Source organism: Astyanax mexicanus, chromosome 5 (assembly GCF_023375975.1).
Source record: "Astyanax mexicanus isolate ESR-SI-001 chromosome 5, AstMex3_surface, whole genome shotgun sequence".
Lineage (NCBI taxonomy): Eukaryota > Metazoa > Chordata > Actinopteri > Characiformes > Acestrorhamphidae > Astyanax > Astyanax mexicanus.
The window spans coordinates 21,147,845-21,165,034 of record NC_064412.1 but is presented as its reverse complement, the minus strand read 5'-3'; the positions used below and the strand labels follow the sequence as shown (position 1 = coordinate 21,165,034).

General features: G+C 36.9%; 1 protein-coding gene across 4 annotated transcripts in view; it reads right to left on the bottom strand.

Annotated features, from left to right (window-relative positions):
- The window catches only part of nos1apa (nitric oxide synthase 1 (neuronal) adaptor protein a), a 179,027-nt gene that overhangs the window by 120,440 nt on the left and 41,397 nt on the right, over window positions 1-17,190 (bottom strand). For 2 of the 4 annotated variants that reach the window (XM_049479357.1, XM_007258372.3), the window contains exons 3-5: window positions 9,161-9,253; window positions 7,577-7,636; window positions 4,802-4,860 (exon numbers count right to left, since the gene is read on the bottom strand). In XM_049479357.1, coding sequence (XP_049335314.1) covers window positions 4,802-4,860; window positions 7,577-7,636; window positions 9,161-9,253 — 212 coding nt within the window. The remainder of the gene's footprint in view (window positions 1-4,801; window positions 4,861-7,576; window positions 7,637-9,160; window positions 9,254-17,190) is intronic. The other 2 variants (XM_049479358.1, XM_049479360.1) reach the window with 2 other exon arrangements.

Genomic DNA, 17,190 nt, shown 5'->3' with positions numbered 1-17,190 from the left:
GTTACAGAAGGCCATGCTGGAGAGGCTGGGAGGTGTTGCTAAATGAAGTAAATGCAGTGGAATGTTCAGCTTTCTGCTTACAATGAAGCTTGGCCGCTCCGGGTCCGTTAAATGGTGCTTTTGTGTTACTATTTGTCGTTTTTTCCGTTTATTTCCTGCAAATATGTGCATCGGAACACCCGTGCACATGTTCTACCACCGCCAGACCCTGCTACAGTGGAGAAACCAGCCAGAAAACACGCTACCGGACGAGGTTCTGCAGACGCTGCTTGAGCTTAGCCTGCTAAGAGACCCAGGCCGCAGCCCGCGGTGTTTCCTGACGCCGGAGCCCAGCGGAAGTGCCATCGCAAGCGGTGCGAGCGTAAGCGGAAGCGCGGAAAGAGAGCCGGGATCCGCGCGAGGCTAAAGGCTAGTCCTAGCCGGCCGGCTATACCATCGCTCTTTCTGGCAAACGTCTGTTCCCTTGACAATAAACTGGACTACATCCGACTCCAGCGAACTACCCAGCGTGAGTTCAGAGACTGCTGTGTTTTAGGAAGCTAAGCTCGCTCGGCCTCAACACCCCCCTCTGCACTGGAACTGTTAATATTCTGCATTTATTAAATATTATTCTAGCTTTTAGTAAAAATAATAATAAAAAAGAAATCAATAAAATCAAAGGTAATGAACACAGACTTAAAACTAAATGAAACTTATTTTATATTATTGTAGTTTTTTTCAGATTTGAAAGCTAGAAGAGAAATAACAAAATAAAATGACTAATATAAAAAACAAACACAAAAATCCAACACAGCCTTAAAACGGAAAAAAGACTAAACTGAAATAAATCATAAAAGTGATAACCATGAACTATATATAAAAACTTGTTATATATAGTTATGTATATATAAATTCTTTTACTGAATACTTGGCAACTCATTTTTTTGACCAACTTAATTAATCACTTTCAATTTTAGGCTGATTAACTAAAAATAATTACATAATAATTCATGACAAACAACGACTATTTTACTAAATTACTATTTTTCAATGTAGAATATAAACATTTTTCCTAAAGCATGGATTTATAATATTCGATAATAAGATGTTTATCAACATCAGTGCCAACAGGGTTTCCCCCTCAATATTGTAGGGATGCACTGATTAATTGGCAACTAAAACTGCATTAGGCTGATAAATTAAGAATCGTAATATATTAGTCATTTAAAATGAACAACAGCTTATAGCTTTCCAATTTATTTATTATTTTTATTTTTTTATTTAAACATTTTTAATTTTTAATTTTGAAATTGCATAGTCTTTGAAAAGCACAACAAAACATGAACTGAATTTAGGCAATGACACAGACACACACAGGCACACAAACACACACATCACACACACCTATAGCAATGCCAATTCTCACTGGTATGTGACTCATTTCAGAGAATTCACACTACATGCCATTCACTGGGTGGCCTTGAGCAATCCGAGGCAGAAGAATGTGAGAACATGCTCGTACGTCATTTTTCAGATATGCTCTTGTGTAGCCGACACAAAAGAATACAGTCGAATTTCATATTTCAGCTGGGCTGCATTTTATTCAGCCAAGATCTTACAGAAAGACCCCTCTCAGTTCTGTCAGAGCCTGTGCAGAAAGTCAAGTCTTTGTGTGAAGCAGTCTGATTCCTCTGCTGGTCATGTCTTCAGTCTCAGAGGACAGTCTAGCGGATGGTATGTGAAAGATGTTTCAGTAATGCAAACTTCATCTTCATGACATGCTGCTGCATGGCCATGGTGAGAATTCAGATTAATGTGGATGACCTGCACTGTACTTCTTTCATTCTTCTACCACTCTGACAGTCCCCAAATCCCATGTGTGTATGTGTGTGTAAGTAATCTGTAAGGCCAGACTGGCTGACTACATCTCTGTCTGTATTCTCCACTCCGTCACAGCAGTCTCTGCAGCCACCTTGAAGGTTTGGGCTTCTTTTAGCTAATCCCGAAATTTCAACCCCGGCCACAGCTTCTCATTATCTGAGCTTTGTAAAACCCACTGGGCAAACACCCCCCGCAGCTCCACTCCTCTCAGTAAAATTTAAATGTGGTGTAAACACTGTGCAATATCCTAGAGAATAAATATCAACACAGCAGCACAGCACAATTCTGCTCTACCTTTACAGCTGCTAACAGAAGTTCTTTATAGATGTGACACAGGGATATGTGCATGCTGGGAACACAGCGTGCTGCATTTTAGACATTCACTGGTATACAAAACAAACTTAAAATAGGCAAAAAACATGGACTGAAAAGTAGGACACCACTATAAATGATCCTCATTAAGCATAAACCATGAAACTGCCACACATTCACACACAGAGCAGGAAGCAGAGCACAGTGGCTGAGGTTACACCTCATTCACACCCCATCACAGTAAAGGTGACACGTTTGGTCAAGTACATATCCACTGCCCTTTAAGAACCTTTAACTGACACTTATTTACACCTGCTAGTGTCAGTAGATATGAAGCTTAAGGTGCTGGCCACTTGTTAGTGAAAGGTATTTGGACTTGTGATGCCACTAAAGGTTCAAAACTTTCCATTAACAATGATCAGGACCCAGGGTTTCACTTCACACATTTTCATCTGCAATGACAGCAACGTGGAACTGTTATTTTAGGTTACAACTATGTTTCAGCAGCTTGATATCTTGTCATAATAGTACAAGTCATTTAAACTGCTTACATGCACAGTGTGATACTGTGTCTTTAAACTACAGTGAAATGTACAGAAGAAAAATGTTTTAAAACTGCTTAATAAAATAAATAAATAAATAAAACATCAGGTGAGCAGCAGTTCGGAAGTTCAACAGAAATGCAGTATTCATGAAGCTTGAGCTGACAAAAAGGTTAAAGTAGCTCAGATAACCACTCTGTACAATTTTTGGTGGTAAACCTCGAAGTAGATGGGCTACAACAACAAAAGTCCATGCTGGATTCCACTTCTCTCAGCCAGGAACAGAAAGCTGAGGCTGCAGTATGCAAAGATTTACAAAAAAATTCAACACCTAAATTTTCTTTAGCATTACTACAGTATGTAAACTGTTGAGTAAAATTGCATAATTCAAGTTTTTTCTTTTCCCAGAAAAGCATGTCCTTTAGGGGTTAATCAAACAATAAATTGCACATCCTGAATGTAGGGGGAGCCCAGGAGCTAAAAATTTTTTTTTTGCTCTAACACTAATCAATTGCGACTTGAGTACAACTGAATGATCAGGATAATTTTTTGTTAAAAACATTATAAAGGGGATATATTATACCTCTTTTTACACAAGTTGAAGAACGTTGAAGAACACACAATTTTGCACTTTGCACACTCTCACCATCTCTATATGTTTGCCAGTTTCAGTCCTCCACAGAATAAGCTGTTTAAGGGCTCGGTCAATTTTACGCAAATAAGCTGTTGCATGCCACACCATGTAGCTTATACATTGAACATTTACCACACCTTAGTGTTAGCTTGTGCTAAATGGCAAAACATGAACAAGCTTAACTGTGATAGAAGCACAAAACTCGTTACTGAATTGTACTTATATCACCCTCATCTGCTCACTTACCATAGACAGTAGGTACAGATTCCTCCATCAGACAAAGTCGGCTGGTTAATCCTACAGTGTACTGTCTGAATTTCTCAAAGAGCAGACCGACCCAGAGAGGCGGCACTTCAACTTATCTAGTTGGTGGCTGGGGCTCTAGTGGGGGTTGAAAAAGGTGAGGGGTGGTGCTAGGGAGGTTCTATGCAGGTTTTCTTATTGTGACATCACAATGTAGGGGCCATACAAACAGCTTATAGAGCAATATGATTCCAGACACAAAACTCTTTTAGCTGACTCACAGAAAACAGATGTTTTTGTTCTTACAGGGGCAGTCGGGACCCAAGTGGAAATACAAAGGTATGCAAAAAGTAAATTTTGCATAATATATCCCCTTTAATTATTTATTATATTACCATCTCCCTTTTTACTTATAGAGAGTTACAAATGTAGGAAAATTAATATGATGAGGACAATCTATTACAATGCATCAACACTGCTTAATGATTAGAAATAAAATAAATGAAATGACATATTGTTTTGAAATGTTGATTAATGCACAGATAAGCCCGATTCAGAGAGAAAAAAACAAACAAAAAAAAAAAACTAATTGTAACAAAAAAATGACATGAACTAAATCCTTTTTTCATGACTGGAGGAGGTGATGTGTGTATAAATATTATGCAATATACAGGGCATATATATATATACTATCAGGTTTCCCAACTGTGTATATTTTAACATACGTTATCTGTCACCAACATCTGTCCATCTTTCACCAAACTGCAAGCCAATAATATGCAGCTACACTTAATATAGCTGATTGATGCTTGCCGAAAATGTTGAAAAAGTTACTAACAAATTAAAGTACTGACAAAGAAAAAAAGAAGAAAAAAAAAGTAGCGACATGTTCTTTTATTACAATAAACACTGTAAAACATGGTGGTGGTGGTGGTATATCTGTTCACAAGAAAAGTGCAGCACCATAGAACTTCTATGAACAGGACATCGGTAGCTAAAACATGTATTGCAGTGCCTCAAAAGCTCAATATTTCTGGGAACCCTGCTTGTAGACAGAAAATTTGACTAACTATTTGATCCTTCTGAGGAGCAACTGTCTAGAATGCAAATAATCTATCTTTCTAAGTAAAAACCTCAAGCTGTTAAGAGATACTGAGAAGTGCTTTCAACACTGAATTGCAACTGTAATCTCAGTGACTGAGAGGCTCACCTGTAAATGGGATCTTGCATTACCATCATCTTGCTCTCATCCCAAGTCCATTCTTTTTTCTACAGGGAAAAAGAGCAGAAAAGATTTCAGAGAGATCTAATGCCGTCATTCTGCCTCTACAGGGCAAGACAGAAAAAAGGTTTGATAGACTGGCACGGCCTTCATGTCTTCTAATAGCATCACAATGATAGAGTTTAAGTGGATAGATCAATTCAGAACTGAAATGCCTGTCCAAAGTGCACCTCCTTATGTTCACTCAGAGACTATTAAAATCTAAACCATGGGTCTTAGTCAAACTACCTGCTGCCAATTCAGAGCTAGAGCTCAGTTCAGATCTGGCCGAGGTAAGAAAGACTTGTAATACAATGTACAAATATAATATAAAAAGCTAAAAATGTAAATACATTTAAAATATAGAATGCAATGACTTGCAGATTGGATAGAATTACATTTTATTTTACAATATATTGGATAGTACAGGTACATCTAAAAAAAAAAAAATAAATAAATAAATAATAATAATAATAATAATAATATAATTAAAAAGTTACTTTATTTCAATAACAAATTATTATGGCTTACAGCCAATAAAAACCCAAAAATCGGTGTCTCCGAAAATTTGAATATTATATTAGACCAATTGGTAATTTTGACAATGTGGGCAGTGTGCCAAGTCCTGCTGGAAAATGAAATCCACATCTCCATAAATGTTGTCAGCAGAATGAAGTGTGAAGTGCTGTAAGATTTTCCGGGAAAACACTGTACTGACTCGATAGAACACAGTAGACCAACACCAGCAGAAGACATGTCTCTCCAAACCATCACTGATAATCAGTAAATTTTACATTTCACTTGGAAATCAAGAGACCAGAGTCTGGAGGAAGAGAGGAGAGACACACAGTTCAAGCTGCTTGAGATCTAGTGTGAAGTTTCCACAATCAGTGGTGGTTTGGAGAGACATGTCATCTGCTGGTGTTGATCCACTGTGTTCTATCAAGTCCAAAGTCTAATATTCTAATTTTCTGAGATACTGAATTTTGGATTTTCATTAGTTGTAAGCTATAATCATCAAAAATAAAATAAAAACTTTTAAAATAGATCATGCTAAGTGTAATACATCTATATGATATGAGTTTCACATTTTGAACTAAATTACTGAAATAAAGTAACTTTTCAATGATATTCTATTTTTTTGAGATGCACCTATATAGCAATTGTTAAAAGCAAACTCATTAACTTATTTAGAACTTGATGACTGAAGATCACCAACACTCAATATCGATTTACGGCCCGGCATTAGGCATAGTGCCACTAGGTTCAAGTTTATTTTTATCTGCTCTGGAGAGTCTTATTCTATTGAGTGCATCTCAAGAGGGACTAGACAAGCAGTGTTTGTGTTTGTGTGTGTGTGTGTGTGTGCATTTGCACATCTGTTAGCAATGAATGTAAGCTTAATAGTGTAGAGTAGCTGAATACATTCATTTACAGAGATGTTTTGATAGACATGATTTGTCGGCACTAAAATCTGTGAGAGCAGATATCTCAGAGATGTGATTAATTTATTTTGCTTCTCAATGAACAAAAAATTTAATTGTGTTAAATTGTTCATGGGAATCCATGGCATGACCTCTCGCGCCTCGTGGGTGGTTTAGCATGGTGTGACCCATGGGTTAAACAGCAGCATGCGAGCGTGTGTGTACCCCTGGTCAAAATCTCTGATACTGTGAATAGCTAAGTGAGGGAAAGCTGGCCAGAAAGTTACAGATGAAACACTTAACTGAATATTTTAAGCAAGATTACTTTTTCTTGCCCTTTTCTACAGTTTTAAAATGGCAAAAAAACTCTTTTTGTACCAGCTAAGTCTTTCTGTTCCTGTTTCAGGAAATTTCACCTATTCTCTCTTACAAGAAAGTTTCTAGTTCAGTGAGAATCTAAGGTAATCTTGCTGCCTTGCTCTTTTGAGGTCTATCCACAGATTTTTTGTGATGTTTAGCCTGAGGCACTGTAAGGGCATGATAAAACCTACAGTTTGCTCCTCTTGTGGAAGTCCACTGTGGATTCTGAGGTGTATTTAGGATCATTGTTCTCCTGTTGAAGCCATCATCTCTTTATCTGTAGCTCTTTTTATAGAAGGTGTGATTTATGTTTTTGTTTAAAATTTGATTGGTACACAGTGACATGGAAAAAGTCATGGGAGAGCAGCATGTAAACTCATTATGAAGTGTTAGCTCGGACGTTAACATATGCAAATGATAAAATCTGTATAGGTTATGAGGTGTTATCTTGTGAGTGCGGTGGTGTACATGATCAGAGTTGGAGTAAGGTCAGATAGTGGATGTCAGATGAATGGGACATTGTATACTGGGAATACATCATAGAAGGGTTATGACCAGCGTTGTTCACAAACAAAGAACCATGGTTTAAAAAAGCAAATAAATAAATTAAAAATAAATCACACCGACATTTAATGGACATGACCCCAAATACATATTCCACAAGTCAATGGCGTGTTCTTTAGCATTCATAGGACATGATCCTAGTTTCCCCATGTCCCATGATTTTTGGCATATCAGTGTATAATAATATATAAAACTGTTATTTTAATTAAAATCTGCGCATTTCTTAATCCACAGGACTTGGTTAAATGTTACTTTAATAATTTACCCAGAAAAGATTTTTTTTCAATGACTCCTAGACAAAGAACATACTTGTGCATTGAGATGGACAAAATTAGTATAACCCTAAATCAATATCAAGATTAATTAAATATTTTACCGGTACCAGTTGTTTCTGAAAGTTGTCTTGCTCTTCTAGACCCCACCTTGACCTTCTAACCTAAGTTACATAAAAAAAAAAAAGTTTGACTGTTGAAGCAAAGTTTAAGAACTCACAGTATTTAAAATTTGCATCACCTGACCTTTCCTAATGATGAAGATGAACAAGTTATAGGCCTAATAAGCTCAGTTCTTCAAGCTTGGGACCTTCAGGGATTTTATCTGAGAGCTCACATCTCTGGGGTGGGGGGTGGTGGGGTGGGGTGCCTGGGATTTTGCTTAACATGACAAAAAAATGTTTCATCCTTAACTTTAAGACTTATCAAAGTAATAGATGCTTTGACCAGAGATTCACTTCATCATGGCCATACTGATGTGCTGCACTCACTTTTTAAAAGTGCTCAAGTTTCCTATTAAATACAAATCGCAAGTGCTGGAGTATATGGCTGTGAACCAAATAAGCAATTTGATTGGTTTCTTCCATTACATTGCATTTGTGCCTACACCAATTGCATTTAAAGGGGCACTAACCCACCTGATTTTTGCTGACTCCACCCTCAGCTTAAATTTAAAAAAGGCTAAAAAATCTGGAGGGGTAGTTTGGGAGGGGCTCTGGGTGATGTATGGGTGTAGGGGCAGGGCAGGAGGTAGAGCTGATTGGCTGAACTGAGACACAGATGGGTGGACGTTACCAGGGTGGCGGTATTATAAACTGATCTGCATATTATGATGTGTCTGTGTACCAAAGTACCAAACCATCCACGCCTATAGCACAGTTGAACCTGTGAGGGCGCTGCAGATGCGAAAATTCTCACAATAATAAATGCGTTTTAAAGGTTAGGAAATGTTTATAAAAGTTTTAAGCAGTTTATTAAAATTTTTACATTTCAGCTATTAATAAAAAAATATATGGTTTTGGGTTTAGTTGCTCTTTAAAAAGTACACATATTCAACTACTCTGATGATTATCTTTTCGATTAGAAAACAATAATGTATTTCATGGCCTCAATTGCTTTAAAATCAAAGAAACAGCTGAACAAAGGGTTTAAATGCCCTTCAAAATTTCCAGAAGATGTATGAAAGGGGGAAAGTACTGAAATTTAAGCAGTAAAAATATGATTTGTTGTGTTTGGGCACTTTTAGAGATACTGTGTGAGTAAGCCCATTATCACTTTCCCATTATGAAGAGTGTTTCAGAAACACTGCAGAACTAAACATGCACCTGGGGAGGTTGATGACATTACACATGTATAGCAGACAGACTGCTCTGCACCTGCCCCACCGAATTATAGCTGATTGCTTCCTCTTTATGACCAGCCTACGCCACATCATCTATACTATAATTATTCTTCATTTGGGCAGACATTTACAAGCAAAACACTACAATCATTCTTCACCAGACTGCATATGTTTGAGGGAAGCTAACTCTACTAATGGCCATCCTCACAGAGCTCAACATTGTACACTGGGAAGCCATAGAAGAAAAGTAAATTATAAATCAATCAATCTCAAGCAATTAAACCCAGAGAGAAATTAACTAATAAGAAACAAATACATGTTCATTTAAAAAAGTAGACAAACGTACCTTTTTCTTTTTACGCAGCACAACTTTGACCCCGTCCACAGACACCATGATGTTAACCTTTTTCTTTTTGATGTTCTTTACCTTAAATTCATACTGTAAAATAGGGAAAGAAGAGCAGAGAAGAAAAAACAATTACTTTCCTTTTGTCTTTTTTTGGACGTGATAATATACGTTCATAGTATATCAACCTCATCATGATATTGACCTTCATCAGAGACATTATAATAGATGAGAGGATGTGTTAAAAAAGGTACACATACCAGACGAATACTTTGAGGACCACAAATGCAAAAAAAAACTACTTGGTATGAGTACATAACGCTAAAATCAAGACCTTTTCACTTTTGTGTCTTTTTATGTTATTTGCACCAATAGAAATTCTTTTTAGACTGAATTCCACTCAAAGATTTCCCTCTTCTGTAAAGTTGCTGTTTTGGAGATAGATGTTTTTCATTGGATAGCACCGATAAGAGTTTACTCTGGCCCTGTTTTGTGCGTGTGTGTGTTATGTGTTTGTTTGTTTTTTGTGTGAAAGAAGGCAAGAAAAAAAGAGGGAATTATATTAATGAAAGAACTGCACTTCTTCACAGTGTTCTTTTCATTCTGCACACGGAAAAGGATATAAAAATATAGATTTCCCACACTGCAATGATCTCTGCCAAACATTTGCTGATCATAAAACCTTCAGAATGATTTATTCATCTAATGATTTCAAAGCCTCAAAGCTAAACTGAAGAAAAGGGAACTAATCTCTGAACTAGTACAGCAGAAGTTCATAGACTAAAGGAAGAGATAAAGAGATGAAGAGGCTTTCAGCAACAAAAAACACTCAATTCCTGCAGATCCTTTTAGAAGATGAACACAAACAAGAGCCTCTCTCTTTTATCTCCCTTAAATTAATCTGATTAGCATAAGCCTGAGCTTCTTTTAAACTTAATCAGAAAGAAACCGACACTAGCGTCATGACCGCGACACTGAAACGGCGCATCAGTACAGAACAGTTTTCAGTCCGACACACGGCAGCAGCTCCGCAAAACAGCTCCCACTCAATAACATGTTGTGCTCACTGTTGCCAGGTACATCGCGACACTGACATTAGCCAGGTGACGCCACTTGTTTGCCGCACCGTCCCCATCCTCCCCATTATCTGTGATGATGCCTCTCTAATTGAGTTTATTTTAGTCACCTGCGCTGCATTTCTCATGCTGCAGCAGGTGCTCAGTGCAGGAGACTGGGCCCTGTGACCTGCGTGGACAAAACACGGAAACAGAGCAGCTAATGAAGGGTTCTGTGGTCATATGCACACTGCTGCTGTATAAGGTGGTCTGACCAGAAAATACAGTAATGAGATTAAAAATTATCCTTAATGACCATCATCATATAAACCACATTATTTTACGCCAAACAGGGAATCAATCTTCAAGAATTTAACAGAGTTAATAAATTAAAGATGCAATGATCAGTTCTCATTGGAAAGTTGAGGATTACAACAGCACTGGGTGGTTCTCTGTCAGGGCTGCTCGGTCGCAGGAAGCTGCAGTTTCTTGTTCAACCATTAGATGGAACACTAGAAAGTCTGCAGATACTTAAGGCCAATTTATACTTCAGCATCGAATCTTCAGCATAGCCTACGCGGACCCTAGGGCGTACCCTATGCGTAGATGCGGACCCTATGATGTAGCCTAACACGTACCTGTCCAGAAATTTAACACAGTTTAAACTGCAGAGCGACCTGGAATCACAAACACACGCATGCAGAGGCAACGTGTTAAGATTCAGTCATGGGTTTCCTGGTCTGTATGTAAACTTCAAGGGAGATTGGCAGCTGAATACAGATTCCTCACCCGGAGGATTCTGACAATAAAGTTCTAAAGGTCTAAAGAGACTCATGTGAGATCATACAGGAGAGGGGCTGTTGGGTTTATGGTAAAACCAGCTTCAGTTTTTCCATACTGTTCTGTATTTTACTGCATATGATAACTCATACATAATTCATAATCAGAGTAAAAATTATTGACATCCTTTACAAGATGAATACTTACAAAACATTTAAAAAATCTTGTTTAAAAAAAAAAAAATCTAAACATACACAACAGCAAAAATTTAACTATTTTTAACAGTTTTTGTCTATGAACAACAACTAGTTTATGGTGTGTTTAGTCACTTTGTTTAGCTACAAGGGATTTACAGATAATCAAGACGACAATTTAAGAAGACAATCAGCCATAAAACACTGATTAAATCATCTCTAAAATAAGTGCTCTTTATATTAGCAAATCCCTAGAGTTTCATTTAAACTGTGGGTGAGGGGGGGGGGACCTGGCCCAAAAATAATTGCCCCCAGCCAATAGGTTTATTAAAATGAAAATTCCACTGTAAAAAAACATAATCAGTGCATCCCTAACTCAGATTGGTTTGGCTCAGACTGACTGGTTTTGGCTCAGACTGGTTTGGCTGTGCTAGACACTCTAACACAATAAATACCACAAATGTCAGCCCCTAGAAGGTATAAATAATTTCAGAAAAAAATCCCACAAAACCCTGAAGAGCATGGAGGCAGCAAAGAAGTTAAATGAGAGTACCAGAAAACAGACAGAGGGGTGTGTCACAGTTTACGATCAGACCATTACTGAATACTGCTAAAGTTCTAATATCAATCTGACTATCAATCTTCAGTGTTCAGAATGCCCTTAACTAGGGCTACACAATACTGGAAAGAACTGACATAACAGTATTTTGTTGTTCTGCAAAAAATATTGCAATACTGATACACAAATTAATTGTCCTCAGATTTCTCCAAACTGGGACAATATAATCTGCATTTGGTGTAGGGTTGCACGATAGTGGATAAAAACTGACATTTTAATATTTTGCCATAAATTTTGTTAATAAAAGAGTGAGAAATACACACAAATAGAGTGCAATAAAATGCATTCCAAATGACTTTTTAAAATATTATATCTGGGCTGTAAATGTACCAATAGACTGTGAAATCCACTATTTACCATTAAATTCAGGAATTGGTCATTGAGTTACTTAAGCAATTCTCTGTAATCCATTTTATTCATTGTTTTTTTCTGAAGGCTAATGTTTTTCTGCAAAGCATATGGGCTAGCATGAACTTCTGGAACCATTGCGTTAAGTCTCTGCAAGTGCTTGATTAAACAGAAAAGTTATACGACAGCCGTATAGGCTGGAGCTCCTACAGCTTAGTTAGCACAAACTCCTAGTACTGTGACAAAAATAAATGGTCAGGTCTTGATTAAACTGGTTAAATTGTAGATGAAGCCTTACCTACAGTTTTGGGAACGGCAGATTTACTCACATTACACATTATACTAAAATATCTCCAAACAAAGAACTTTTTAGCCAAAGCAATAGCTAGTTCTTTAAGGCAGGAGCTGCTGCAGGTTTATGCTATGATGTGCCTCGTTATGTACAACAGGATGATGCTAACTTTTTGAAAGTTCATAGACAAGAGCAAGGTGTAGACTGATATCTGGACCAGTAAGTGGACAGTAAGTGCTAAAAAGCCTTTAAGAAGCTTAAAATAATGTATCATGTTTCACATCAATATTGAACAGCCTATACCAGACATTCTTAACCTTTTAACCCCCTTGTTTTGGGTTCAAAATACCCTAAAACCAAAGAGATTATATCAGGATCCCTTGGGGGTCGTGCACCCAAGGGTAAGATCATAATACTGCAATATAGCAGTAGTACAGTTATTTATTACTGCTCAACCCAAGCTAGACCTCTGATCATGACCTTCATTATCATTATTTGTGAGTTCTAATGACGATGTGTTGAAAACTAGGGGAAAAAAGCCCAGCCCTTTTCTCACCCCTGAACAATGAGGCAGATTGAGCGTGCACTGAATTCCACTCCACTCTCAACCTACAAGGTCACAATGACCTTCTGACACCTGAGTGTCATTAGGAGGAGATTCAGAGACCAATAGCTTCTCTTTTCCAGGTCAGAAACACAGAAGCATCAGAAATGCAGTGCAGTGCAGTGCTGAAAACATTTATGTTGTGCATGCTCCATCAAAATAACAGCAAATCAAGTGATTCACTGACTCGTGTTAACTGCTTAGAAATTTAATCTCAGGTACATTGTGCTGTTAAAAATATTATTACACAATTATCTGATATCAAACATAGCTCTGATTATAATAGCACGGTGAGGTATGAGGAAAAGGAGCAATCAAGCCTGTTTGTTTAAGTGTTTTTATTCGCTAATGAAAGGCTGTTCTGTTTTTTTTTTCTTCAGCTCTTACACAAGACAAACGTGGATAATAGAACATTATCTCAGGCTCGAACTGGGTGGAAATGTCATGAAAAGCTATTAATTTTACTGATTTTTGCCACCTTACGTTACTTCCATTTTTTGAGAGTGTGTTTTTCGCTGGGGATCTCATACCTCAGACCAATGCAGCAAAAGCTGAAGAGAATCTTAACTTTCCATATCCAATTTATCTTTATAATGTCAGGCTCTTTGTGTTCGCTTCAATAGAAGCCATCCAACAGCACCATAGTTACAACTGAAAAATGGCATTCCTGAATGCAGAGACATTTACTAGTGCTGCTGTCAGACTAAAACTTCAGAGGCTTAAAGCACAAGTCCTTAAGATTTTTACTTTTAAAATGAAAACAGTAGCATTCCTGGGTGAGAAGGAGACAAAATATTATAATAAAATGCATTTGTGTGAATATGCAACTATCTCTGCTATAAATTTAAAATCAGAGTGGTCTGGTAGGTCCTCCCGTGAGTTTTTCTGACATGAACTAATACTTGGGATAAACTGCTTTCTATCATGAACAATGATAGTCACCCACTTCACATCACCATCATGAAGCAGAGGAGTGTGTTCAGTGGCAGACTGCTGTCACAGAGCTGCACAACATACAAGCTTAGAAGATCCTTTATTCCAAGAGCCATCAGACCTTTTAACTCCTCCCATCGGTGGCGGGATGCTGCTGCTGACTGAGTTTAAATCAGTCACACCACATGGACATTATTCAACCACTTAATTATTTATATTAACACTTCCCCAACCTCACTTACATTCAAGTACACTGCAAGAAAGACTGTGCATATAAAAAAAACCCTTTCCTGTCCTGTAAAAAAGGATTTACATTTTTTGTTTGTTTGTTTCTTTTTTTTTTTTTTTATATTTGACACTATAATATCGGTACACCATTTCTGAAACAATTAAAAAAACAAACAAAAAAAGAAGTTATGATAACAGCAGCATTCTTAAATCAGAATATGTTGTGTTTGTTAAGGATTACTGTATTTTTATATATCATTGTTTATGTTTGCAGTTTTTATGCATGCACTAAATATTCTGCACATCTGTGATAATCTGTTTTATCTAAAGTTATTTAAAGTTACTACTGCTTACAAAGAATAAAAGTTTATAGTTTTTTCATTTCTACTAGATGTTTAAAATGGTGACAATTATATGAAATAAATGGTAGTGATGGCACAATCAGGTTGAGTTCAGTTTCACACTTTCTTCAATAAGATACAGTTTGTAAAATGTGCTTTCTCAAAGTGTTGATCAGAACTTAAAGGGTTAAGAATGGGACTGAAATAGAGCTCTTCTGAGATAAACATCCAAATACAAGCATTACAGAAAACAGCTCTTATTGTATCAGTCACCACTCAACCTGAAGGAAAAGAGAAAACACACACACACACACACACACACACACACACACACTATCCCCACCACAATGAAAGCACTCACACAGATGCCCCACATCCCACACACACACAAAGGTTAGTCAGACATTACATCACAGAAAGAAAAGAGAGAGGAAAAAAAAAACATAAATAATGCTCTCTGGCTGTTTTAAGGTAACAGATGTCACACTGCTTATTCATTTAACACACGTCTGCTGACGTCTCCACCGGTACAGACAGAAGCAGACAGACGTCCACACAGACAGTGTGTCAGCGTGGTCTCATCAGCCGCTATGGATCTTGGTGATGAAAACCGCTGGCTAGCAGGAAGATGTAGCTCTTCAAGTGGGCAAGTTTCCAAAGCAGGAAGAGAAGATGAGTAAAAAGATGAACAGGGCTGCTGATATAGATCTCTATAATAGTCTATAATAGAGTCTGACAGATATATATTGATCTGCTGATAATCTTCCTAATGGAACAATGTTTTAGTTGTTTAAGGCTTTAGAGCACGAGTACAACAGAGGTTCTGTTATATTTAATAAGAAGCTCATGACATTTATTATTTATTTATTACTCACTGAATAAGTTTCTCAGGCCCTGATGAGATTTTTTTTAGCTCTGTATTAATTAACTTGTCTTTTAATTTATCCCTAATCTATCTGGAATTAGTATAATTTAATTATTTGCTTATTAATCGGCATGTGATTTAAATAGGAATTAATCAAAATATTTTTTTCCCCAACAGAGAATGAGGACATACATTTTGCTACCGATACCTATCTAGAATAAAGCAATCAGGAGCATTGTGTAACAGTAAAGTGGTTAGTACAAAGTAGTGCAATGCAACAGTTCATTTGTTATTTTTAAGTTTGGTTGTGACAGTCACATTATATGAACATTTTAGTTATAGTTAATCAAAAGGTTAATTAATGTCTTACGCAATTACTAATTGACAGTAGTTAAGACAATAAACCACACTATTTTTTTATACTTGAAAAAAGTTCAATTAAATTATTTTTTAATGATTAATAGTGTCTAAACTCATGTCAATTAATAATTATTTGAGGCATTCTGTAGCAAGTACTGTTAATTAATGTACCCTTATTGTAAATTTATAACATTTTATTACTTTGTGAGCAGTGTTTTGAAGTTAGCTTCACTTTTTTCCCACTATTTTTAAATGACTTTGAAAACATCACGTTGAACATACAAACTTTGACTTCAAGGTGGAGGACTTCCAACTAGAGATGGGGCCGATACTGATATAATTAACTTATGGGGTATTGGGCGACCGTGGCCAATCCCCTTACCGATCTATATTCCAGTCCGCAGCTTGAGCTGGACGATAAACTCGCAATAACTTTAATAAGAAACTTGGGGTGGGCGATATAGCCCTAAAATATTATACAATATTTCATGGTATTTTCCACGATATTTTTGGTGATATGACAAGTCACTGCAACGAAATGAAAACTCACCTTAATTATTGCATACAATATGATGTGGCACACCCCTAACTGAGATATAAAAAAAAAATACAAGAATATCAGAATTTTTCAGAAGTCAATGATCCAGAATGTCATGATAGTAGTAATAATGCACTCCAATTATCTCCATATATCCAGGATTAAAGTAAAATAAATGATACTAGACAGAAATAATCTGTCTGTAGTAGATATATAACGAGAAATGAGAACAGTGTGAAAAAAGTAGTATCCTGATGTGATAATTACGATTACGATATTTAATATTGTTCATGATATTTAAAAATGTTGGCGTTATTGTTGAGTACGATTCCTGTGATCCGGATTCCAGTTCCATACTTTACTCTAAACACCCAGCAGCTTCAGTCTGTGGCTGACTGAGTAAACATTAGCTTTAAGTCAGCGTCCCGAGGGGGCGAGAACAAGTGCATTACAACGGTACCTGGACCAATACCACTACTGGTATTCATGCATCGCTAGTTTTAATTAAATTCCTCCTGATACGGAGTTATATAACTCCATATAACTTAGCTTACTACTGTTGTAATTACAATTACTACACAATATGATGCTGAAAAAAAATATTGAAATTCATATCTTGTAAAGACAGTGCTCTGTGAACGCCATCAGAGCAGCGAAAGAAAAGAAAAAAAGCCACAGTACAAAAAAAGAGAAACTAGTACAAACACAAGCAAGAGAGCATGACAGCACCAAGCTTAAACAAACAGCTTCTTTTCAAAGCAAAGAGGAGGAAAACTAAAGCTGCCACAGCTCAGAAACTAAATACACTTCTGCAGCAGATTCAACATTCAGGTCCAAAGCTCCCTCTCTTTATAATTTACTGAACTTCAGTCA